General features: G+C 47.5%; 1 protein-coding gene across 1 annotated transcript in view; it reads left to right on the top strand.

Moving 5' to 3' along the window:
- Window positions 1-24,210, top strand: part of WWC1 (WW and C2 domain containing 1) — a 142,840-nt gene that overhangs the window by 49,046 nt on the left and 69,584 nt on the right. The window contains exons 2-3 of the mRNA XM_045551216.1: window positions 14,244-14,353; window positions 23,036-23,239. Coding sequence (XP_045407172.1) covers window positions 14,244-14,353; window positions 23,036-23,239 — 314 coding nt within the window. The remainder of the gene's footprint in view (window positions 1-14,243; window positions 14,354-23,035; window positions 23,240-24,210) is intronic.

Below are 24,210 nucleotides of genomic sequence, written 5' to 3'. Positions count from 1 at the left end.
ACGGGGGCTGTTCCTCCAAAACTGTGTGCCATCGGGCCAGTCAGGCACCCGGCAGAGCCTTTGTTTCCTCCAGTGCGTAGTGCATGGTTGTGAAGGTTAAATACATGGCATTATTTACTTGGCCTGGTCACTGCCAAGTCAGGACCCAAGATACTTCCTGCTTCCTAAATGGAACCTCCTGGAAGAAGTCCAGCACGCAAAGATCTTGCCTTTCCGGGAATCTTGTGCCACCTTTCATGAAAGTTTCATCTTGAATAATGTCTTTGTTGCTTGCATTCCTCCATATATGTGGTCATGGGTGAATGAATACGTTTGGGTATTTATTTCCAGCTGGTTTTAAGCTCATGTATAGAACTTGGTTCTGGGCAAATAGGAGCTACGCAAGAGATACTTGGTAATTAGCTTAGGCTCTTCCCAAAATGAATGATTTTCACCTTTTGTTTTTTAATAATGATACACTGAAGCAGATATAAATCAGGGGCTCATTGTTGAATCCTTTCTTATTGGTTTGCATTTTCTCTAAGGGAAAGCAACATTTAAACTATTTGGATAAATTTTTCAAATATATCTTAGGTTGCTTTAAAAAAATTGTTTCGTTCCTCCATTCCACATTTTTGGGGCTGTGCCTAGCTCCGGCACTGTCCTAGGTACAAAAATGAATATTCCTGAAGCTTACAAGACCTTTAAGTGTTTGTCATGTACCCAATTGTAGGGTCTGACTTTTGCCAGTCTCTGGAAAAAGGTTTCTGGACACCCGCTCCATTGGGGAGTTTCTCCTTTGTGGACCCGTTTTGGGTCTTTCATTCCAGTCTTCCCAGGGAAGGTTCTCTGGACTTGTTCTTTGGTGGTTTCCAGTTTGCCGTGGGGTATGTGGGGAGCACTGAGCTCCGGGTCTGTGGCCTGCAGCGGGCCCTGGCGTGGGCTGTGCACCTTGTGTCCCTGGAAGTCTTTATAGGAGTCTAGTGCTGACTTTGTATGTGTTGGGCCCGGGGCCTTTATTTTAGGAGGAACAAGGGAAAAAAAAGACCAAAAAACCCCCAAATCTTTTCCCTTGGAGAGGAAGGGGTGCCCACCAGTTCTCCACTCTCATTCATTTAGCAGATCCTAGGCAGCATCGACGGACTCTGTGCCAAGCCCTGTGTTTGATCTTAGTTAGACAGCGGCGGCCTGTGTGGGCACAGCTCCGTTTGAGTGGGACAGACAGGCAGGCAACATGTCCACAAACAAACACAGTGGTAGAATGCAATGGGGTACGCTCAGGTAGGGCTGCCAGGAAGGACTCTTGAAAATGGCATTTCAGCAGGGACCTGAAAGACAGTAGGAGCCAGCCGTGCAAAAAGTGGGCAGGTGTGTGGACAGGGACAGGTGCCAGCATCTGGGGCAGAGGGGCCCATGTGGGCAGAAGTTCCAGGTGGGAGTGAGGCTGCTGTGCTCTGGGAATTGAGGGAAAGAGTCCGGAGAGGCAGGCAAGGGGTGTGGGCCCACAAGGAGTGTGATTTCATCTCCTTTAGTGGGAAGACTTTGAAGGGGTTGAAGCAGGAGAGTGACAAGATCGGACTTACACGTTGTTATTGTTTATATGGGAAGCAGGGCCAGGGAGGGAACAGAAAGAAGGGGCAGAAGAACAGAGAGGAAACAGCTGGAGAAGGGAGGAGAGGGCAGCAATGTGGGGCCGGGAGGGAGCCAGGCAGAGAGGGAAGGGCTGAGGTGGGGTTGGGGGAGATAAGAGGGAGCCAGGGAGCAAGAGATGTCAACGATTCCTTTGGGGATCATGATGGGAAGAACTGAGAACAATCTAGGGCCTTCCAGAAATCCACCAGGTGAAGGTCTGGGCCGTGGCCTGCAAAAGCCCAGAGCTCGGGGATCAGTTTCCCATCCATGTAGGGCGTGGGGAGTGAGCGACAAGGGAAGTCATGGGTCATCAGCTGGCGTTACACCCAAATATGCCCTTTCCCACCATGAAGTCTTGCCACACGGTATCTGCCGGTTGGATACATGGCTGAGGAGCATGTTTATTGGAAGGCTTTATTCTGGAGAGAAAGTAGAAGGAAGCAAAGGAGCGCACGCTTCCTGAGCCCTGCTCTGTGCCCGGGCACAAGCTGCAGGAGGCCCACAGAGGCAAAGGGTCCGGCCAGGCTCTCGCGTCTGGGAACCTGGGTACCTGTGGCTGCACCGCCTTTGCCGCTCCCCTGACCTCTGGGCTCCTGTGTGTTGGTGTCTGTGGGAGAGAAGCCCTCGTACATCAGTGCCAGGCAAGGGTCTTCCAGGGCAGCTGAGCTGGGAGAACTCCGCAGCCCACACCCTGCTCTGATCTGGGAGTCCCATGTGGTGATGGAGTCAACCTTGCCTCCCAAATAACTGAAACCTATAGACAATCCACAAGGATCCTTTCTGTCCTAGGGCATTACCTCCTTCCCCCAGGGAAGCGGAGCTATCCCTAGGGCTGCAGAATGCACATGCCAAAGAGAGTCTGCTTCTGTGAGATGATGATTATACTAATGAAAAAGAAACCGGAGTAGGAGACTCTGTTGTCTCCCCAGTGGGTTCCCCATTCCCAGGGGAGGGAGAATTGGCTGTTGCCGTACTTCTCCAGTTACTAGCGGGGAGCCAGGGGGCGGCCCATGGAGACAGTTCATGGTGGAGGGGATCGGGCAGTGGGCCAGGGCTCAGGTGGCCCATGTCCAGTAATCCTGGCCCAACCGGGACCTGCCAGCCTGGTCAGGTGGGAAAGTCTCTGAGTGTCTGTTTGCGCGTCTGTAAGACAGGGGAGTAATGATGATGAGCATGATGCTGCCATGGTGGCAGTGATTGGAGAATCAAATAAGGTCAGGAATCCTAAAGCACTTTGAGGACCCTAAAGTGTCCCTTTAATCACAGATTCCTCTTTGTTGGGACAAGCAAAACTTGGAAGTTAGAGGGCCTAGCTGTGAACCTTGCTGAGAATTCCAGTGAAATATTTCTTTCTTTGTTCTTTTGTGAGTTCATTTATTCATTCAGTGAACATTCACTGGGTGCCCACTCATAGAAGATGCTGAGGTTACAGCTATTAATAGGATACTAAGATACTGTCTTTCTCTCTGTCTTTGTTACACACACACACACACACACACACACACACACACACACACGCGCTTTTCTAGGGCCCATTGGAGATTCGTACATTCTCCCCTGGCACCGGAGCTGAAAGCGTCTGCCAACCTGTGGGTTTCTTTTCCATGTGGTTCACCATCTGGAGTGGCAACCTGGCCTGTGTGTGTGTGTGTGTGCGCGCGCGCACCCACACGAGCCAAGGTATTGTGTTCCCTTTCTGTGCTTGAGTGGCTGAATGAACAAGAGAAAGAGCAGGGGCTAGGAGGACAATGCCCAGAAGTCATCCTAGCAGCGTGAATGAATAATTCATATTGTATCTGCCTCTTTCCAGGGCTTCCCAAAATAGCTGTTTTAATTGCATATTTGTTTTGCTGCTGACTTTAATGCAGCCGCCTTCAGCTCAGAACACTTTGGTGTTTCATGTTGACTTGCAGGTAGGGCTTCCCTTCAGGGAACAACTTGCTATTTATAGTCTTCTTTAAAAAGAAATGATGGGAGAAAAATAAACCCATAAAGAAAGTCATACTTTTCAGAGTTGAAAATCATTTTCTTTTCAACTCTTGTGCAGAGCTCCTTTGTAATCAGTTACTGTAGGCCTCCGTGGTCTTGAGAAACAAAGAGGTAGCAGTTGGATGGATAGACAAGGCGAGCTTCTGGCTGGATCAGTCTGCCCACCGTGATGCAATCAGCAAACACTCGGGGAGTCTACAGACTTCAGGTCCTCGCGTGTGGCTGGGCTGTGCTGGTTTGGGCTTTCCAGAAATACCAGGTGCAGCATCTAGGACAGGGGTCAGGAAGGCCCCACCTACCTGGGTGGGTGACCCAGGGGACCAGTGTCTTGTCTCCCTGGGACTCTGGTAGGACGCTTCTAATGTCAATGCACAGCTCAGTGGTCCTGGAGGAAAGGCCTGCCCTGTACAGTAAGGAAATGCCAGGAGGTGTGTTCAGAGAACTGAGTGAGTATGGGCAAGGAGAACTAGGTGAGGCGTCAGGCAGCCTTAGTGCCCGGGATCCACTCCTCTGTGGCTGCGTGACCCTGGGCAAGTCCCTGGGACACAGGCATGGAAACTCAGTACTGAAAGGTCCCTTAGCAATCACTGTGTCATCTTCCCACAGTGGGGACGGGAGACTAGCAGCCCAGGGAGAAGAAGATACAATCAGTCAGTGGTACCGCCGAGAACTGAAGCCAGTTGGATTTGCCTTTCAACTAGCTGAGTGTTCCTGGTTGAATTGGTTAACATCTGTGCCTCAGTTTGCACATCTGTAAAATGGTGCTAATAATAGTACTTATAAAATTATTTTAAACAAGTTAATATATTACATTGAATATGAGGTTTTCCTTTTTTTTTTTACAACTTTATTGAGGAATTACTGAAGTCCACTAAACTGTTTGTATTATATTTAAGGGGTGCAATTTGATGACTTTTAACATACATATAATGCATATATGAACCCATCCTTATAATCAGAATAACAAACATTCCTGTCTCCTCCAAAACTCCCCTTGTGCCCTTTGTAAGCCTTCTCTCCCTCCCTCCTCTACCCTCATCCCCAGGCAACCCTTGGTCTGCTTTCTGTCCCTATAGGTTGGTTAGCTTGTATCTTCTAGAATTTTATATAAATGGAATCATAGAGTATAGTCTCCTCTTTCCCTGTTTCTCTTACCTAATATGTGTCTGAGATTCACCTACATTGTTGCATGTGTTAATAGTTTGTTCCCTTTTAGTCCTGAGTAGTATTCTGTGGATATACCACATTTGTCCATTTTCCTATTGAGGGACATTTGGGTTGTTTCCAGCTTGGGGTTATTACAAAATAAATAAAAAATTGATTTTAAGAAGCACCATTATCTTATGTGCCATGAGAAAAGGAAAATGGTACCAACTGAATGATGACCCAATGTGTTTTAATTAACTAGGATGTCTATTTCATACTTGTTGAAATAAATCTTTCAAACTTAGATTTTTTTTCTTTTTTTTTTTTTTACTCACATATCACTTTTATGCATATAAAAAATAAGCAAAATAAAACTCTGGTGTTCCTAAAATATCCTCCCATTCAGAATCCAGTTCTTTGGAGTCTCTTTTCAACTGAGTTATTGATGTCTATGCTTTTAATATTGTCCTTTGGCACCTTAAAGAGTGTTAGTCTTGCAGCCTTGTTATAAGGACCCATAAAGAAACACAAAGCTTTTGCTGCTGGGCTCTGAAGCCAGCTTGCTCCTTTTGGAATGCTGCTAAACAGGTCTGTTCACTGCCTCCACACCTCTCCCCAGCCACTCATTCCTAGGGGTTCAAAGTGCTCTACTCTTGTCTCTGGGACTTTATCCCAAGCCTGCGACACCCATGTCACCAGTCACAATGCTAGTGCCTTTGATATCTGTGCACACACAGGCAGTGGCAGCTCCGTCAGGACTGCAGCCTGGCTGACAGTGGCTGAAAGATGTCAGCAGTGGTAACATACATCCCGATTTCAGAGATGCTGAATGTGTTTAAAAATGTGCATCTTAGAATTAGTGAAATAGAGTATGTAAGGGACCTTGGACAGTGTCTGGCATTTTGCAAATACTCAATGAAATTTTGCTTTTATTATTATTATTTCTATTACTATCAGACATCAGTTTCCTATAGGTGAAACAGGGGTGGTGGTACCTGCCTCACAGAAGTATTGTGAGGATAAGGGAAATGATTTGTTTTATGTTCAGCATATGGTCCAGTACCTAGTACTTAAGTGGAAGATGACCTTGACCTTCGGGACAGGTGAGCCAGATATTAGACTTATGGAAGCTAATGCTGCAGAGGGGGCCTTGGAGACATTATCATCCTGCTCCCTCACTTTGCAGGTGGGAAGCTGAGGCCCGGAAAGGGGAGGTGCCTCCCCAAGGGCAGCCACAGGATTCCAACCCAGGTCTCATAGCTCCCCTTCCAGTGCTCTGCCTAAACCATGCTGTCAGGGGAGGGCTCTAAGTCAGATCCCAGAGAAGGTTTCACAGGCTCATTCCATTTCTAGAAGGACCAGCTTCTCAGGCTCTGTGGTGAGGGCCAGACCTCAAGGCACAGAAGATTCTGGAATGGCTGAATTCCAGGACAGGGTGGACTGCTGCCTCTGCTCTTGTTGCCGAGGAGGCACCTGGGCAGACAGCCGTTGGAAACCCAGCTTGTGGGACAGGAAGGAATAAGGCTGGGGGTTGAGTGTCCTCAGAGTCCGAAATACAGAAAGGAGGAGGGCAGAAGGCCAGCCTGGTGCCACATGCCAGGTGCCGTGTTGAGTCGTTCTCATGTACTAGTTCATTTAATCTCTGCAAGAACCCTGGGGGGCAGGTTTTCTTGACTGCTTTGACCTATGACTTTCTTGACCTGCGGGGAAACTGAGGCTGAGAGTTTGGGCAGGAAGGGGCTAAGATCACACAACTACGAAGGATGGAACTGGGAAATCTGTCTGGTCCTGTTAGGCTTTTCTTTAGAGCATGGAATTTCTGTCGCCTAACTCCTAACTCAGGAATGAGGATGAAGCTGGGGTTGAGCTGGGTGAGGGGCAAGCAGGTACACCAAGGGCTCCATCCTGCCCTGGTGTTGGGCTTTTAGGAAATTACCCTCCATGGAGGTAAGAAGCAAAATGAAGGGCCCATCTCTCACCCTTGTCTCTCCATGAATGGAAGCTTCATAGTTCCATCTTGGTTCTCACCCAGTGATAATTCTCCTCCCAGTTTAATAGGGTTAGTTATCCCGGGAAAATGCTGTCAGCAACTGTTTCTTGGAGGCTGTTCAGACACTTGTTGGATTTCAGATGGAGCCAAACCAGCACCAGGCTGACTTGTTGTCTTGGTGTTAACAGTGTGATACAGGCCTATGGTCGGTGCCCAGGTTTTAGCCTCAGCCCTGCCACTGGGTCCTTGGGTGGCTCTAGGCAAGTCTTTTCTCTCCGTGCCTCAGTTTCCTCATCAGTAAAGCAAGGGGATTGATTTGTCAGATTCCTTTTAATATTCTTTAATACCTCTACATCAGGGGCCTCATTTGGACTGCAGGGTAAATAATGAATCACTCGCATTTATCAAGCGCTCACTGTGTACTCAAGTGTGTTTCACACATTATTTCATTTAATCTTCAAAGAGCACTGTGGGCCAGGTCTGAGTGGTGCCTACCTGAAAGAGTTATTACAAAGGCCAGGTGAGTAAATATATATAGAGAGAGTGCTTGGAACAGTCAGCAGTGCAGAGTGAATGCTCAATAAATGTGTTACTATTTTTCCTGTTTTGCACGTGTGAAAAGTAAGCCACAGAGAGTTTAAATCACTTGCCCAAGGTCACACAGCTAGAAAATGGCAGAGCGTGGATTCGAACCCAGGGAGTCTGTACTCTGGACCACTGCTCTGCACTGCCTCCTGTTAAGAGTCAGGAATAACGAGTGAGAGAGCAACGGGGACTGAGTGCAGCAAGACAGTGCCTGCCCCCAAAGGCAGGCCAATTCCATTTTTTAAATGTAGCACTGTAATAGATCAACAAACATGTCTGAAGGCTGAATTTGACCCTCAGGCAGTCAGCTGGCCGTACCTACTCTAATCCATGATCTGGCGCCCAGAACTGTGTCCTTAAATTCCAGCAGGTGATACAGGAATAGTCACACAAATTCTCCTCTGTGTTAGTGCACTGGGAGAAATCTCCAGTGAATAGGCACAGTCGACACAGTCCACAGAGGTGAAGAGGGGAATGGCCCAAGGGGCGTAGGTGTGGCAGGTGTGTGACCCCAAGAACTCAGCAGGGGCAGAGTGAGGACAGCACCCGGACTTTGCAGGGGGAGGTGAGCCACTGGTTTGTGGGGCAGGGAGGGTTTGGGGTGGGGCTGGGAGCAGCCTGGAATCTTTCCTCCAGCATTCCCTCCTTTTCTTTTCCCCATGGAAGAATTCCAGGAATGGGAGCCACTAGGCCAAGGAAGCTTCAGGATAAACCAGCAAAGGCGGGAAGCAAGGAGGTTGAGACAGGTGTTTCGAGAGTGGAGAATGAGAGGGAGGGAGGGTGGGAGGGGAGCGTTTAAGAGAAAGGAGAACCTCGGAATTCCAGGTATAGATGCCTCCTTCAGAGAGCAGATTTTGAGAACCAAATCCAATTCAGCTGCCAGCTCCTACCTTCTCCAGTTTAAATTTCTAAGAAGAGAGAGCTTACGCAGTCCCACCTCCTCCAGGAAAGGAGGCAATGAAGTGTGGTGCAAGGCTTACTAGCTGTGCAAGCCAAGACAAATATTTTGCCTCAGTTTCCCCATCACAAAAATAAGAGTATAAAAATCTAACTCATCATAAAAGCCAGTGTTGGTGGAGCCCTGGGTGCCAGGTGCTCAGCACAGCTCCTTCCAGCGAGGTGGTGGCTCTAAGCATCCCGGGGGTGCAGACGAGGAGGCGGAGTCAGAGAGGTTAGAGTTCACGCCCCCCACGCAGAGCCGTGAGTGGCAGTGCCTGCGTTGGAACCCAGACAGCCAACTCGAGAGCCTGTGAGTTTTGCCACCGCCGCGTGTCTCATGGGGCGAAGAATGTGGTGGTGACAGTGAACATGGTAAGGGTTTACGACGAAGGGGGACGTGTCTCTCCTGGCGCACAGGGGTCTCTCCACGATCGTGTTGACAGCTGGCGTCTGTGTGTGGGGGGGGGGGGGCTGCTCACGTGCCAGGCCTGTGCTGGGCGCTTTACACGGGGCCTCCCGTCTCCTCCCCACGGCAGCCTCCCGGCTCGGACTCCTCGTTAGTTTCACAGAGAAGGAAACTCCCCTTGAGGTTACGTAACACACCCAGAGCTTTGGAAGAGGCGGGGCCTGGGGTTCAGCCCAGCATCGGATCCCTGAGCCTTTGCGGGTCATATCTGTCCTGCCTCTTCATTAACCGTGAAGCTGACCGCTGCTCTCCCCCCTCCTCCCTGCGCTCCTCCCTTCTCCAGCCTTCCCTCACTGCACCCGGTTGCTGCAGTCTCTCCCCCTCCCAGCCCCGTGGCCTTTGGCGTCTACACTGCTGACTGAGCACCTTGTTAAATACCCCTGCAGCCTCTCATCACCTGTGGTTCACAAGCCGCATACACTGTCACGGGCTGTTGTGGGCATGACTGCTGCCTGTTCGAAGTGTAAGGAAGCCTTGTCTCGCTGGTCAGCCCCTCTGCTGCTGAAGGCAGAAACAAGGCTTCTGCAAGTGTCTGAGCCCTCCTTGTGCCTAGCACGGGCTGCCATGCCCACGTGCTAAACTGTTGCTACTTGGTGGGTTGATTGCAATGAGGGTAAAAGGAGAGCAGACAGGGAGGCAGGGAGCTTCTCCAGGTCACCATCCACAGCTTGGCACGGGGGAGCGCTCAGAGGAGTGCAACCCAAAGTCTATTCCAGGGGCCCCACAGGCACCAAAGCCAGGTCTCCGCCTCCTCCCCATCACTCATCCCTTACCAGGTGGACTCCATTCCAGCCGTGCCAGCCCTCTTTTCTGTTCCTCGAACTCACCAACATCGCCCTGCCCCAGTGCCTTTGTACTTGCTGCTCTGTTGCCTTGCTCCCAGATCTTCGCACAGCCAGCTGCTTCCTGCCACCTGTCTCCCCTTAAACACCACCTTCTCAGCCGGGCTCCCATTTGATGGCCCTCCTGCCTTTACTCTTGACCCCAGCCCCCTGCTGTCTTTTCTGAATCTCATGAGTCTCTCTGAAATGACCGTGTTGACTTGCTGCTTCTGGTTGGGGTGCATCTCCCCCTCCTAACAGACTTGCAAGATGGCTGTTTCTGTCATCCCTAGATTGGTTAGACAATGAATAAAGGTGCCTCAACCTAACCGAATGAAAGAAGGAGAACTTCAAACACTGCCCTTTTCTTCCTGCTCACTCCAGCTTCCCAGGTGCGAGAAAGGTGAAGGGGCTGCTTAGAAATGGTGTTATCAGGAGTTGTGAAATCTAAGCTATGGGAACTATGCGTGTGAAACAGCCCTGGGCAGGAGGAAGTGGCCTGGCCATTGTGCCTGGCCGGGGAGGAGAGGTTCGGCTGAAGGTTTGGACAGTTCTTGGCTGGGAGTCTGGAGGGCCCTTTAGAAAGTGATCCCGCCCAGCCAGCCCTGGGAGGGAGCGGGGCCAGCATCCCGCTGGACGGTGATAAAGAGGTTGCTGTGGGAAGCCCCGGCTTGCTCGGGAGGCACTGGGAACATGAAAGATAGGTTACACATTCTTCAGTCCCAAGAGAATCACCACCCAGCGTTCAGCTTGGCAAAAGGCTTTCTGCTCCTCGGAGCCGCCTCCTTAGAAAAGACACACTGTCTGAATACAGAATGCCCACGGTGGCCGCGTGTCCCCGCAGCCTCGCCCACAGGCCCACAGCAAAGCAGCCGGCCGCTGGTGGTTGCCCCTGAGAAGGTGTCTTTTGGGGGCTTCCAGCCCCCAAGGCGGCTTTCCCCAGCAGGTGTGCCCGTGTGCTCTTTGCAGGGTGCTCCTGGCAGAACCTACCTGTCTCCTGGGAGACATATCTGGCCCTTCTTCTAGAAGGGCCTGTTGGGAAACATTCAGGAATGTTGTGCTCCCTCAGCTTTGTAATTAAGAAGAGGCAGAACCCGTTCTTGCCTGGCACTCTCTCCTCCCTCCCTCGTGCCCCTCCAGCATCTGGGTCATTTGATTTCACAATTGGGATTTTCGGCAGCTCAGGACATGGAGGCCGGAGGCAGGGACCGACCGGGCCAGGCTGGATGGGGGTGAATCTCGTTGCTTCTGAGGGTGGGGGCTGGGAGTTCCAGGCAGGCCCCCAAGTCCTGGCCACATCTGAAAGCGGACATCTCTTCCCAGCTCACATTTTTGGCACTTGCCCAAGGTGAAGCGTTGCAGGCCAGAGAAGCACCCAGAGTTTCCCAGGGGGACTGGTTTAATGGACAATTCCTCTCTTACTGGCAGGAAGAGAGTGTGTGTGTGTGTGTGTGTGTGTGTGTGTGTGTGTGTGTGTGTGTGTTTAAATCCTTGTGCCGCCAAAAACACTCCTCTTCAAATCCTGATTCTCTGAATGACACGTCTCCACACACTGAATAATTCATCTCCCCCTTGGCATTTGTTCCAGAGAGAATCTTGCTGTCCAGATTGCTTGTAAGTTGCACAGCCTTCTCATAGAAGCTTCCCTCTTTCCCATGGAAGAGCTCTGGGAGCTTTGCCTCCCAGTGATTGCTTCGAAGGGGAGCCCGAGTATCAAACCCAAAGACTTTCTCTCTCTTCTTGCCTTCCCCTTCTAACTTTGGGTCCTCTCACCTCACTGTTCTTCATCCCTGTGGGGACCAGTGTCTGTGTTCCATGCAGGTGAGGATCAGCATCTCAGCCCTGGTAGGATATCCACGTCTGTCACCTCACTGATGCTTGGAGCTAACAAACTTATGTGGGCTCTGACTTCTCAAGGTGCAAGGCTGGAAAAAATCAGTGGAGTTCATGGTTTTCCAGAAAAGTGATGTATTTTTGGTATTTCAGTCCTGTCCTCCTACACCCATCCCTATCCTCGCACCCAGAGAGCTCAGTGAAATCATTTGTATTGATGACTTTGCTGACTTTGAAACATTTAATTGCCTTTTCATTAAGCAGCCATGGATTTTCCAGGTCTATTGAACATCTTTGCACCAAGACATAGATAATGGAAGGTCCCAGTGTGCTGAAGCTCCTGGGCCTCATGCCTGCTTCAGATGTCCCTCTGGTCCAGTTTCATCATCTAGTGCAGCTTGCTCTGGGTTCACGATCATTCTGAGACTCACTTGGTCTTGGGAATTTTTACTAGCAGAGCTCAGGTTTGGAAATCCAGTGGTGGAGCGTCAGGTTATATTTGGCGTTTACTAACGACGTGATATCAAGTGTGTTTTCTTATTTGTAAAATGGAGTAAGATCACATGCTACCCAGAGAGGGGACATAATATACGTGACTTGCTTTCTAGGCCATTGTTAAATATTTTAAGTATAATTAATATATGAAACTACGGAGAAATTAGTTTAAAAAAAAGAAAAAAATGTATAATTACCTTGAAATCCCTATACCCAAATAACATGTTGCTGTATATCTTTCCAGTTTCTCTTCACACACACACACACACACACACACACACACACACACACACACTCTCACGTTTTAGACAAAACAGTATCCTGTAGCTTTTACCTTTCAACGATGTTGTTTTTTTCACAGTATATTGAGAACATCCTCCCATGTAAGCAAAATATAGAACACTACATCATTTTTTTGTTCCTACATATGCATTGCATTATTCACCCATTCCATAAACATTTATTGAGCACCACTGTGCTAGACATAGCATTCTGTTGCTTGGATGCGCCATGGATTAAAATCATTTCTTTAATCCCCAAGGAGAGATTTTGGAAGCTGATGATCTGCACATAGATTCAGGGGAGCTGTCCAGAGACGATGTCTGTATCAAATTAGTGTCTCCGCTGGCAGGTGGGGCTTCTCAGGGCAGGGAGACGAATGAGCCTGGTGGCTGGAGCATTCCTGTCCCCTCACAGATTTATTTGTCATCAATAAGAGAGTAGCTCACCATGGAGGGTAGACCTGTGTGCGGAGCTTTTCCTCAGAGACCCTTTCACAGATTTGTCACATAAGATGATGTTGGGGGAGACTCGGCTCTTGGTCACAGGTCTTCATTCTCCACGAGGAAGAAGGAGCACAGCACTTGGAGAACTCTGGGCAAGGAAGGCACCGAGGGGAGCAGCCTTTTGTTTCTAACGTCTGGGCAGAGCGTGGGGGTGGCGGCTGGCAGACCGCAGATGGCTTTGCGGAAACTTTCTCCAGATTGTCGGGAGCGGGTACTCCCGAACGAAGAGCATCCTGAGCTGCAGAAAGTCTCCATCACCTGTGTTTTGCCCGTTTTCCTCCTTTTACTCCAAAGTGATGACTCATGATTTTCCACGGGGCTTAGGAGATGCGTTGATGATGTCAACTTTCAAGAAAACCTAGTAGCTCGCGGCAGGGAACCCTGGAAACAGACCACCTCACCTGAAATCCCAGCTTTATCGTTGACAATGAGAATGTTATTTAGTCTTTCTTAGCCTCAGTTTCCCCTTCTAGTTTAATCTAGAGTGAGTTTTAGAGAGAAGGAGAGCGTACAGCACAAGAGAGGGCAGTTTCCTGTGACTTGGGAGCCCTAGATCAGAAATCCGAGACCATCCCTAGTAATGTTCCTTCCCGTCCCATTGTACATTAGTTTTCCAGTCTTAGGCAGGGTCTGGAGCAGAGCCTTCTGGGCTTCCAGAATCGGGAGGAGGTGGGAAACAGATGGGTGGTGGTGGTGGTAATATTAGGATATATATTTTAGGCAGCAATGGGAAGAAACCACAGTGACTGGGGTTGGGGGCCCTCAGGCTGAGTCTCATAGGCCTAGATTGCTGGCTCCCCACACTGGCTAAAATACTTGACAAATGGTTTGTGATACCTGTGTGTATTTCCAGCCTTGACCACTGTTGTTAGTTTAGTTGGGTGATTTGTTTGTTTGATTTAGCCAGCAAGACTTAGTGATTACCACCGCTTCACTCCCCAGAAGACGGGGACTTAGACAGCGGTTATTGCTGAAAGGTCAGTTTGGCCTGGCTTGTCTAGGGAAGGGCAGCCCTGAGCGCAGGCATTTGGGAATCAGCTCAAGAGGCAAATAAATACTGCTCGTTGGCCAAACTCACAGGGACGGAACATCTGCTATCCTAGGTGTTGCAATAAGCCAGCTTTTCCAAAGGGCAAGTGGGCATGACAAACATGGGCGAGAGCCAGGAATACAGATTGGATGTGGGGTGGGCGAGTGAGTTACAGGTAGAGAAGCCAGAGAGGGCTGGAGTCCAAGTCAGGAAGCAAGACTTGGCCTTACAGCCCTTTCCCGCAAACCCTCAGAGATGCAGAAACAGAAGCCCAGAGAAGGAAGGTGACTTGCTCAGGTCACTGTTGAGTGAGTGGCAAAGTTGGGACCGGAATACGGATTCCTTGCCTCCCTCTCAGGGTGATCTTACACTGCTGCTGCAGGCATGCCTTCACCTTCCCGGGAGCAAAGGGGACAGCAGAGCTGGTGCTGCCGTGCAAAACTCCCGGATCTGTCGGGCCAGCCCAGAGGAGCAGGAGGCCCAGAGAAGCAGCAAGTTGCAGGAGCTTGGGGACTGTAGGCTGATGGGGTGTGTTTCTCCTCTCCCTTGCCAGGTACACCAAACCGCTCACCTTTGCTGACTGCATTAGTGATGAGTTGCCGCTAGGATGGGAAGAGGCGTATGACCCACAGGTTGGAGATTACTTCATAGACCACAACACCCGTAAGTTCCTGGCGGTCCTCCCTCCCCCGTGCTCCCTCTCCATCCCTCTACCTCCATGCCCACCCTCCCTGCAAGTCTGGAAGAACCACCAGCAGAGACTCCTGGAGCCAGATTGTATTTTGTTTTATATAGATTTAGATAGAGATGTCACTGTAGATATAGATAGATAATGTAGGCTCATGTAAAAATAACAGTTTAGAAGGGTTTTTAATAGAATCTATTATAAAACTCCTCCTCCTCTCACAATCCAGCTCCCCAGTTTTACAGAGGCAGCCATTGCTAAGTTTCTTGTGTATCATTCCAGAAATTTTCCAATCGTGTGTTTGCATGTGTACATGCATATGTTCTCCTTTTTTGCATGTATAGGTTTATGTGCATACAGCTTTTTTTTTTCTCATAAAAGAAAGTCATGTCATTGTCATTGCCACACCATCTTGGAGCAGCCAGAGCCCTGGCAGGCCCCCAGCAGGATAACACACGTGTCCATAGTGGATTGGTATGAGTGTGTCTCTGGCCCACTGTACCTGTCAGCCCACCCATGCTTTGTACCTGTGATCCAAGTACCCTGATCCTGTACGGAGGTTCCTAGTATCTCAGTCTCTGGGACAGTGAGGGAGGAATCAGCTCAGAAAGGGAGAAGCCTGTTGTCTGGCAGGTGGGGCAGCCCAGGCAACAGGTCCCCCAGCTGGGGAGAGGGGATGTGTGTTTGTGTCTCATCCATTGTGCACCTTCTGGGCCAAGACTTTTCCTGTCCCCTGAAATTTGCTGCCCTACTTGTCCATGTGTACAGAGGAAAGGGATTTTTCTGTCTCACTATCAGCCTTCTGAACTGTAGGATCCCCTTTAACTCTTCAGGCAAGAAGTGAATGGAATGAAATGGCATGTGCCTGGCAAAGTCTGCAGGCTGAAAACAGGGCGCCAGGTCCTGATGGCCTCTGTTCACTGCGCACACTCCGTGCCATGTGCCATGCTGGGCATTTCGTAAGCGTTTTCTCCGTCAGTCCTCCCAGCTACCTGGTGGGGCGTTACGATGATTGTCTCCACCTTATAAGTGGGATTTAGAGGTAGTGATTGACTGTTCAAGACTCACGGCTAGAACACGGCAGAACTGGGATTTGAACTAGCACTGGAGAGTGGAGTTGTGCTTCTCCATCCACTTCCTCCTCCGGGTTTCATTAGCACCCTGGCCACACCTCTGCTGTGCCCCTCATCACTTTGTGTCATAATAACTTACCTGGGGTTGCAAGTCCTTCTACAGAAGAGACTGTGTCTAATTCATCTCTCAGTCACAGGCCTTTGCCTGGTGAGGCACATAGTAGGTGTGCACTTAAGTCCACTCAATAGAAAAGGGCATTCGTGCATGAATGCATGAGTAAGTGGATGAATGAGCGGACTGTTGGCACCGCAGTGGAGAAGAGTTTTTGAGAGACAGCTAATGCCATTAATTGCATTGTTGGGGGTAGCAAAGGTTTTATTAGCACTCACGATTGCGTACTGGGTAATGAGAAGTAAATATGCCTAATTGAGTGTGTATGGGGAATGAGGTTAATGCTTAGAGGGCTACATGGGATGCTGGGTTAAACACTGATGTACAGGAACCCTAATCAGTCCTTTCCTGTTTCTAATTGCTGAGTTCATCCCCCTCATTAACATCTCATGGCGGGAGTGGGATTTTAAGGTACTTCTGGGAATTGCTGGAGAAATGGAAGGAAGAAAGGAGTAGCAGGCTGTGGCAGAGTTTATTCTTAAGGGGATGATGGCAGAAATGGGGCATATAGGGGGTGATTAAATCGGGCCACAGCAGGAAGATGTGATGGAAAGACAGGAAGAATTCCACCTGGTAGTTTTATCATACCAATATGGCGATCAAGGCCCCAGCATTCAGAGCCATGGACTCAGGCCAATCCCATGCTGTGTGTTTCTCAGGGACTGAAATTCCTTTCATTGTAGACGCCCCCAGCATTCTGGGAGGCCCAGATAGGATCAGTTGAGGTCAGGAGTTTGAGAACAGCCTGGACAACATAGCAAGACCCTGTCTCTACAAAGAATTTTTAAAAAATGAGCCAGGCATGGTGGCATGTGCCTGTGATCCCAACTGCTCAGGAGACTGAGGCAGAAGGATCATTTGAGTTTGCAGGATCGTTTGAGTTTGAAGGATCATTGAGGCCAGAAGTTTGAGGTTGCAGTGAGCTGTGATTGTGCCACTACACTCCAGCTTGGGTGACACAGCAAGACCCTGTCTCTAAAAAAAAAAAAAGATAGCATGTAAAGCCGTGAAGTGGGATGAGATTACCAAAGAAATGAAGGCTGAAAAGAGGACTGAAGAAAGAGCCGTGGGTCCTCAGACAGGAGAGGGTGGGAAGAAGAGGAAGACCAGCAGTGATGCTGAGAGGAGTGGTCAGAAAGGAGGGAGGAAAGCCAGAGTGTCTTGGGAGCTTCTGACAGTTTGGGTTCAAAGAGGACCAAGAATTGACCACTAGATTTAGCAATCTGGGTGACGCTGGTGACCCTGACTTTGGAAGGCAGCTTTGGAAAAGGACTGGGGACAAAAGCCTGACTACAATGAGTCTAAAGAAAATGAGGGAAGGGAAGAGATTAGAAGCAGCAAGTATAGACAGCTCTTTCCAAAATATCACCCATTGGCATTATTTCATATGTCGGTGCTCAGTATCCCCACTCTCTGCATACATCATGATTAGATGGTCTTAATTATATTCTGCTGTTTTCTCTTCATTCTGTATTATGAATATTTGAGGGATGCTATTTCTTCATATTTGTCATTTTAAATACATCAAAAGGATGTGTCAATACATTTTAACGCGTAACAAAAGTACCATCGTGCTCCTATTGCTGGCCTTTTGAGTCATTTCCATTTATTTATTGTTTTAAATAACATGAGGGGGAGAGTCTTTATGCATGTTGCTTTCTTCGTGATAATTTCCTGAACATGCATTTCCAAGTATACGATCTTTTTTTGTTGTTGTTGTTGTTTTTGGAGACAGAATCTCGCTCTGTTGCCTGGGCTAGAATGCTGTGGTGTCAGCCTACCTCACAGTAACCTCAAACTCCTGGGCTCTAGCGATCCTCCTGCCTTAGCATCCTGAGTAGCTGGGACTACAGGCATGCACCACCATGCCCGGCTAATTTTTTCTATATGTATTTTTAGTTGTTCAGCTAACTTCTTTCTATTTTTAGTAGAGACGGGGTCTTGCTCTTGCTCAGGCTGGTCTCGAACTCCTGACCTCAAACGATCCTCCTGCCTCGGCCTCCCAGAGTGCTAGGATCACAGGCGTGAACCGCCACACCCAGCCACCAAGTATGGGATTATTAAGTCAAAAGTTATAACCACTGTGGGAACTTTTAGCACACCTAGATTGATGAGTATTTCCCAAAGATTGTATCAGTCTGTATTGCCACGAGCCATTAGAGTGCTGTTTTCCTCATAGCTTCATCAGCACAGGGCTATGATCATTTCTTTTGATTTTTGATAAATTGATCCTAGGTTGAAACTGTTACTTCATTGGTTTTAATTTCTATTCCTTTGCATAGTAACACGGTTGAGTGTTCTCCGGATGGTCAGCTGTTTTTAGAGAATTACTTTTGTTGTTATTGTTGTTAACACTCGTGGAAAATGCAGTATCGTTAGCTGTGTGAGTGTGTGTGCAGTGTGTGTGGAAAGCAGGTATGTGGCGTGTATGGGAAGGAGGTAGGATGTATAGAGAGCGCGTGAGTGTGCTGCCCGTGTATGCGGTGTGGAGATGTACGGGGAATGTGTTTGGAGGGAGAGGCTTGGCATACAGGGCAGAAGGAGTGGAGAAGTAGTTTTCAGTGATGGCTGCATAAAATCAGCTAAGTTTGTTGGAAGCAGCTGCCTTCTGCAGAGAGGGAACTAAGGGAGATGTTTTATGTAGCAAACTTTGTAGTATGCTGAATTATTAAACTGTGTCCATGTATACTTTTAATAAAAAACAAGAACTAAAAAATAGTTGACCAGGGTGATCTCTAAGGGCCTGCTCAGGTATAAAGTGATCTATTTCCGCGAGATGGACTTGAGGAACAGTGGTGTCAGCAGAAGAGCTGGGCTGTGGGGAGACCCCCTCAGAGTGTGACCAGTTTAGAACTAACAACGTTTAACACAGCTCCTTAGAATCGTCTAGGGCAGTGGTCCCCAACCTTTTTAGCACCAGGGACCGTTTTCGTGGAAGACAATTTTTCCACAAACCGGGGGTTGGGGAGGTGGTGTGGGGATGATTCAAGTGCATTACATTTATTGTGCAGTTATTCCCATTATGACACTGTGTGATATATAATGAAATACTTATATAACTCACCATAGGTTGGGGACCCCTGATCTGGGGAGCTTTTAAAAAGCCCAGTGCCCCTAAAGGGGGTAGTCTTTTCCACAATTGCTGGTACAACTGGTATCCATATGGGAAAAAAACAAACCTCCACTTCTACCTTTGCCTCATACCATATGTAAAAATGAACCATCAACCTAAACATAAAGCTAAAACTATAAATTATCTAGAAGAAAACATAGGAGAAAATCTGCAAGATTTTCTAGTAGGTAAAGATTTTTTTTGACAAGTCACAAAAAGCACTAACCATAAAAGAAAAATTAATAAATTGGATTTCATGAAATTAAAACCTCTGTTCTTCAAAAGACAGCATTTATCAAAAAGTGAACTGTGATATATTCCTACAGTAGAATATTATTCAACAGTAACAAGAAACAGACAGCTGATAGAACAATGTGAATGAGTCTCAGAAACCTTATGCTTAGCCGACGAAGAAAGACCCAAAGCGTATATACTGTATGAGTCTGTGTATCTGAAGTAAAACAGGCAAAACTGGGCGACAGGGGGTGGGTGGAGGAGATTGCCTGGGAAAGAGTCCAAGGGATCATTGGGTGAAAGGAAATGTACCAGTGATTGAAGTGGTTGGTTATGGTGTATACATTTGTCAAACTGTACACTTTAAATGGCTGCACCTTGCTGTATTTAAATTATGCCTTGGCCGGGTGAGGTGGCTCATGCCTGTAATCCTAGCACTCTGGGATCACTTGAGCTCAGGAGTTCGGGACTAGCCTGAGCAAGAGCGAGACCCTGTCTCTACTAAAAATAGAAAAATTAGCCAGGCCTGGTGGCCAGGGCCTGTAGTCCCAGCTGCTCGGGGGCTTGAGCCCAGGAGTTTGAGGTTGCAGTGAGTTATGATGACGCCACTGCACCCTAGCCAGAGTAACACAGCAAGACTCTGTCTCAAAAATAAATAAATAAGTAATAAATTATGCCTTAATCAAGTTGATTTTAAAAACACATTGATGCTCTCACTTCATACTGCAGACCAATTAAATGGAAATCTCCCCAGTGTGGAGCCCGGTTGAGAACCAGTGTTCTGGTGTGAGTTTGTGTGTTGTGTTTATCTGCTTGTGTGCTGATCTGTTCATATTGGTTTATGCTACAAAAGAACACTGGGCCAACAAAAATGGTAGCCAAGTGTTCAGTTAAGACTCTCACATACTTTTATACAGTATTCCATGGAGCAGGGCTGAGGCCTGAGGCCTGAGGCCAAAAGGAGTGTGCCCGTCCCAGACTAAATCCGGAACAACGCAGGGAGGCTCCATCCAGGTGTGGCTGCGGGCACTTGACAAGGGCCCAGCGTTTCAGCCAGCCCTCCGGCAGGTGATGCCACCTGGAGCTCCGCTTTGCTCCTGCCAGCCTTGCCTGGCCGCAGTGACTGCTCAGCCCAGGTGTGTGTGACACACTGGTTCTCATGTTTGGGGGCACATTGGAATTGTGTGGGGAGCTTTGTAAGCCACCCTTGCCTTGAGCCACTGCCAGAGATTCTGATTTAATTGGTCCAGGGGTGGGGCCTCAGCATCAGGATTTAAAAAATTTTTCCCAGGTGATTGTAATGTTCAGCCAGGGGGATCTCAGACATGTCTGTACACCAGAGTCACCTAGGGAAGCTTTTAAAACTGTCAATACCTGGGCCCTACTCCTAGAAATTCTGATTTAAGTGCTCTGGGGCAGAGTTCAGGCCTTTTTTTTTGTTTTTGTTTTTTGAAGCTTCTCAGCTGATTCTAATGGGTAGCAAAGGCTCAAAATCACTGGATGAGGCACTAACTTTAAAAAAAAAAAAAAAAGGCTGGGTGGGCACAGTGGCTCCCACCTGTAATTTCAACACTTTGGGAGGCCAAGGTGGGAAAATCACTTGAGGCCAGGAGTTCGAGAACAGCCTGGGCAACATAATGAGACCCCGTCTCTACAAAAAATAGAAAAATTAGCCTGGTGTGGTGGCATGTCCCTGTGGTCCCAGCTACTGGGGAGGCCGAGGCAGGAGGATCGCTTGAGCCCAGGAGTCTGAGGCTTACAGTCCCTATTGCTTTAAAAATAACTTTATGTATATAGACATGAATATATAGATAAACAAAGATTTGCATATAATCAGGGTGATTTCTGTTCTGTGTGAGACTCCTATCAACACTTACCCCTGGGGAAGAGGATTGGGTAGACAGAAACTCTCACCTCTTATTTTACAAATTTGTAATGGTGGAATTGTGGGATTTTTCTTTTTCTTTTTGGTATTTTTCATTATTCTTAACTGAAAAATTAAGTTTTAAAAAGTTACAGACTTTAAGAAACATCTCCAGGCAGGCCAAGACAGGCCGAGCTTCTTTTCTGTGGCCTGTGCCACCTGGAGGTATAGGGCTGGTCCCCAAGGGAGCCCACGGGTCCCAATCGCTGAAGGAACCCACACCTCTGATGGGAGATGGGGTCCCATAGCAGCTGTTCTTGAGCCAGATTTATAAATTCTCCCCCCCACCCTTTTTCCCCTTCTCTTGCAATTATTCCTCCCTCTTGCTTGCTTGGTTAGAGTGTAGCTTTCCTCATGGGGAAGCAATTTTGTGGCCACTGTCAGCATCTTCAGACCTTGTTTTCTTTCTCAGAAGGAGGGTGGAGGAAAACCTTGAAGAATTGCTATTCACAGACAATTCAAAAACTGGCTCTAGGCAATAGTTTTGGTTTTACATTCACCATCGTTTGTTTTCTTTACCTGGGCACAAGTGGTTTAGTTTCCCAGGAGGTAGTGATGCAGCGTCTGTTGTCCTCTTTAACAGATATAAAAGTAGATTCAGAGAGGTTAAACAGCCTGCCTGTTGGAACACAGCAATTATTGGCAGGGGTGAGAACTTGGCCCTGCTGCTGCTTAGATCTTTCTTTCTCTGGAGATGCCCATTGAACCTGTTTAGGAGGAATGGGAACTAAGGGGCCTAGGTTAGGAGGCACAAGCTCAAATGTCCCCAAGGGCCAGGAACATGACATAAATGAAGGAAGACCAGGTTTTGATGGATGGAGTGCTGGGGTCTGTGGCAAATTGTGAACCCAAGTGGCCAGATCTTCTGAATGATTAAAAAAAAAAAAAAGCCATAAAACAGAATCTTAATAAATGAATCTCTCTATTTTTACATACCAGTAATCGATTTAAAATTATTAAAACACTTTGAGCTAAGCAAAACCTGTCTGCAGGCTGGATTCACCACGTGGCCACGATTCAACCATTTCTGGTTTGTCAATCACCCCTAACCTGACCCAGTAACTTTGGGGTGACCGAGGAGTTAGTCCATGAGCACTGGTTCTTTGACATTATTTTTACCTCTTCTACATCTCCGCAGCTGCATTGTTGAAAATATCTATCTTTTTATTTTGTTTTGTTTTCAGATTATCATTATACGTGTTTATTGTGCACATAGTCTAAAAACAAATAGAAAAATAATGAAGAAAAAAATATCTTGCCACTCGGTTGTTGATATTTTGCTGTTTCCTCCTCATCACTTTGAGAATGTACATATATGTTTTGATACATTCAAAATTATTTAGTTTTACAACCTGCGTTTTCCAATCACTTTTATGTCATAAGCTTCTTTCCATGTATTAATTTTTCTTCAAAGACTTTTTAATGGTTGTATAATAGTGCATTATGTCAATGCAGCATACTCATTTGAGCAGTAGTTTGCTGTGTGACCTTGAGCTAATTATTTAACCTCTCTATATCTCAGTTTTCTCTTTAGTATGATGGGGATAGTAATGGAATCTACTTTATAAGGTTAGTGTAAGGATTGAAGAAGTAATCTCCTCTGTGTAATAAATTACTACAGAGGAGATTATTGGTCAAAGGGTATTAATATTTTAAGGCTTTAATTTGCATGGTCAGATAGTCCTCTAATAAGGCTGTTCTATTAATATTTTATATTTCCAGCAGGGTATAGGATGCCTATTTCTCCATATCCTCTGTAACATTAGTTATTTTCCTTTTCTTTATTCTTCACCAAAACAGATTATCTTGTACATCTTTAATGTCCTTGAGCTGCCCTCTCTAGATTAGAACTCACACCTGGTCCTTCTTCCGGCTGTTCTCAGATAGAGATTGACTTTGGGTTTGGATTTTCTTTTTTATGACTTGAAAGTGAAGGGTTTGGAAATTGATCTTCATTTATTTTTTGTTCGTTTGACTAATCCAAATGGAGAACCTCTGTCATTTAGTAAGTGAATTTAACCCATTTATATTTATTGTGATTTTCTGTGGATTTTGCTTTTTGTTTTCTGGTAGTAGATCCCACAGGCCACCAACTCAACAGATATTTGTGAGATGCTGACCAAGGGTCTCTGGGGTCTGTTCCAGAAACCACCCAGATTGAGGATCCCCGGGTACAATGGCGGCGGGAGCAGGAACACATGCTGAAGGATTACCTGGTGGTGGCCCAGGAGGCTCTGAGTGCACAAAAGGAGATCTACCAGGTGAAGCAGCAGCGCCTGGAGCTCGCACAGCAGGAGTATCAGCAACTGCATGCCGTCTGGGAGCACAAGCTGGGCTCCCAGGTCAGCTGTGAGTACCTCCCACCACCAGCACCAGCAGGGAATGGACACATTGAGTCCTGCCAATAGTGCTTCTCAAATCTGCCCATTTTTCTCCTTCTCCACTCCTTGTCCAAAGTACCATGCTGTCTGCTGCTCATTTTGCTCCTACCTGGGCCTTGCAGTGATTCATTTGCCCTTTGCATTTCATTTCATTTCAATTCATTTCATTTGTACTCATTGCAGAATGCCAGTTGGATTTTGTATCTTCTTGTTTAAAACCCTCGGTGGCTGGGGGAAGTGGAAGTAGGGAGTTCTTGTTTAATGGGTACAGAGTTTCAGTTTGGGAAGATGAAAAGGTTCTGGAGATGGATGGTAGTACAACAATGTGAATGTACTTAATGCCACTGAACAGCACATTTAAAAATGGTTAAAATGGTAAATTTTATGCTATGTCTATTTAAAAACAAGCAAAAGAAAAAAATAATAAAAATAAGTTAATTAAAAAATAAAAACAAGTAGCCTTCAGTGGCTTCCCATCACTCTTCCCATGGCCCATGCAGCCCTCTGTGATCAGGCCCCTGCCAGCAGCTCCTGCCTCCTCGTCTGCTGCCACTCATAAGGTCCAGATACAGAGTCCCCCCATCCCCATTCTGCACCCCCAGCCTGCCCTGCACTTTTCCACCTCAGGGCTTTTGTCTTTGCTGTTCCCCTTCCTAGAATGCTTTTCCATCCATCCATTTGAAAGGCTCACTCCTTCCCATCCTTCAAGTATCATCCTTCCAGTCATCATCTCTGAGAGGCCTGCTCTAGCAGTTCTACCAAAAGCGTCCCTTCCCCAGCAGTAGCCTCTACCATGGCTCTCTTTGTTTTCTTCATAGCACGTATCACAATACACCTTTTTAGATCTCGATATTTTCTCCACTAGAATATAAAGTTGGTAAGGGCAGGGCTCCTGTCCTCTTTCCTGGTACCCACAGGAGGGCAGCGGGCACGCCAGAG

The sequence above is a fragment of the Lemur catta genome, chromosome 5 (genome assembly GCF_020740605.2).
Source record: "Lemur catta isolate mLemCat1 chromosome 5, mLemCat1.pri, whole genome shotgun sequence".
Lineage (NCBI taxonomy): Eukaryota > Metazoa > Chordata > Mammalia > Primates > Lemuridae > Lemur > Lemur catta.
Note: the sequence above shows the minus strand (reverse complement) of the source record. Positions and strands in the feature narration are given on the sequence as shown.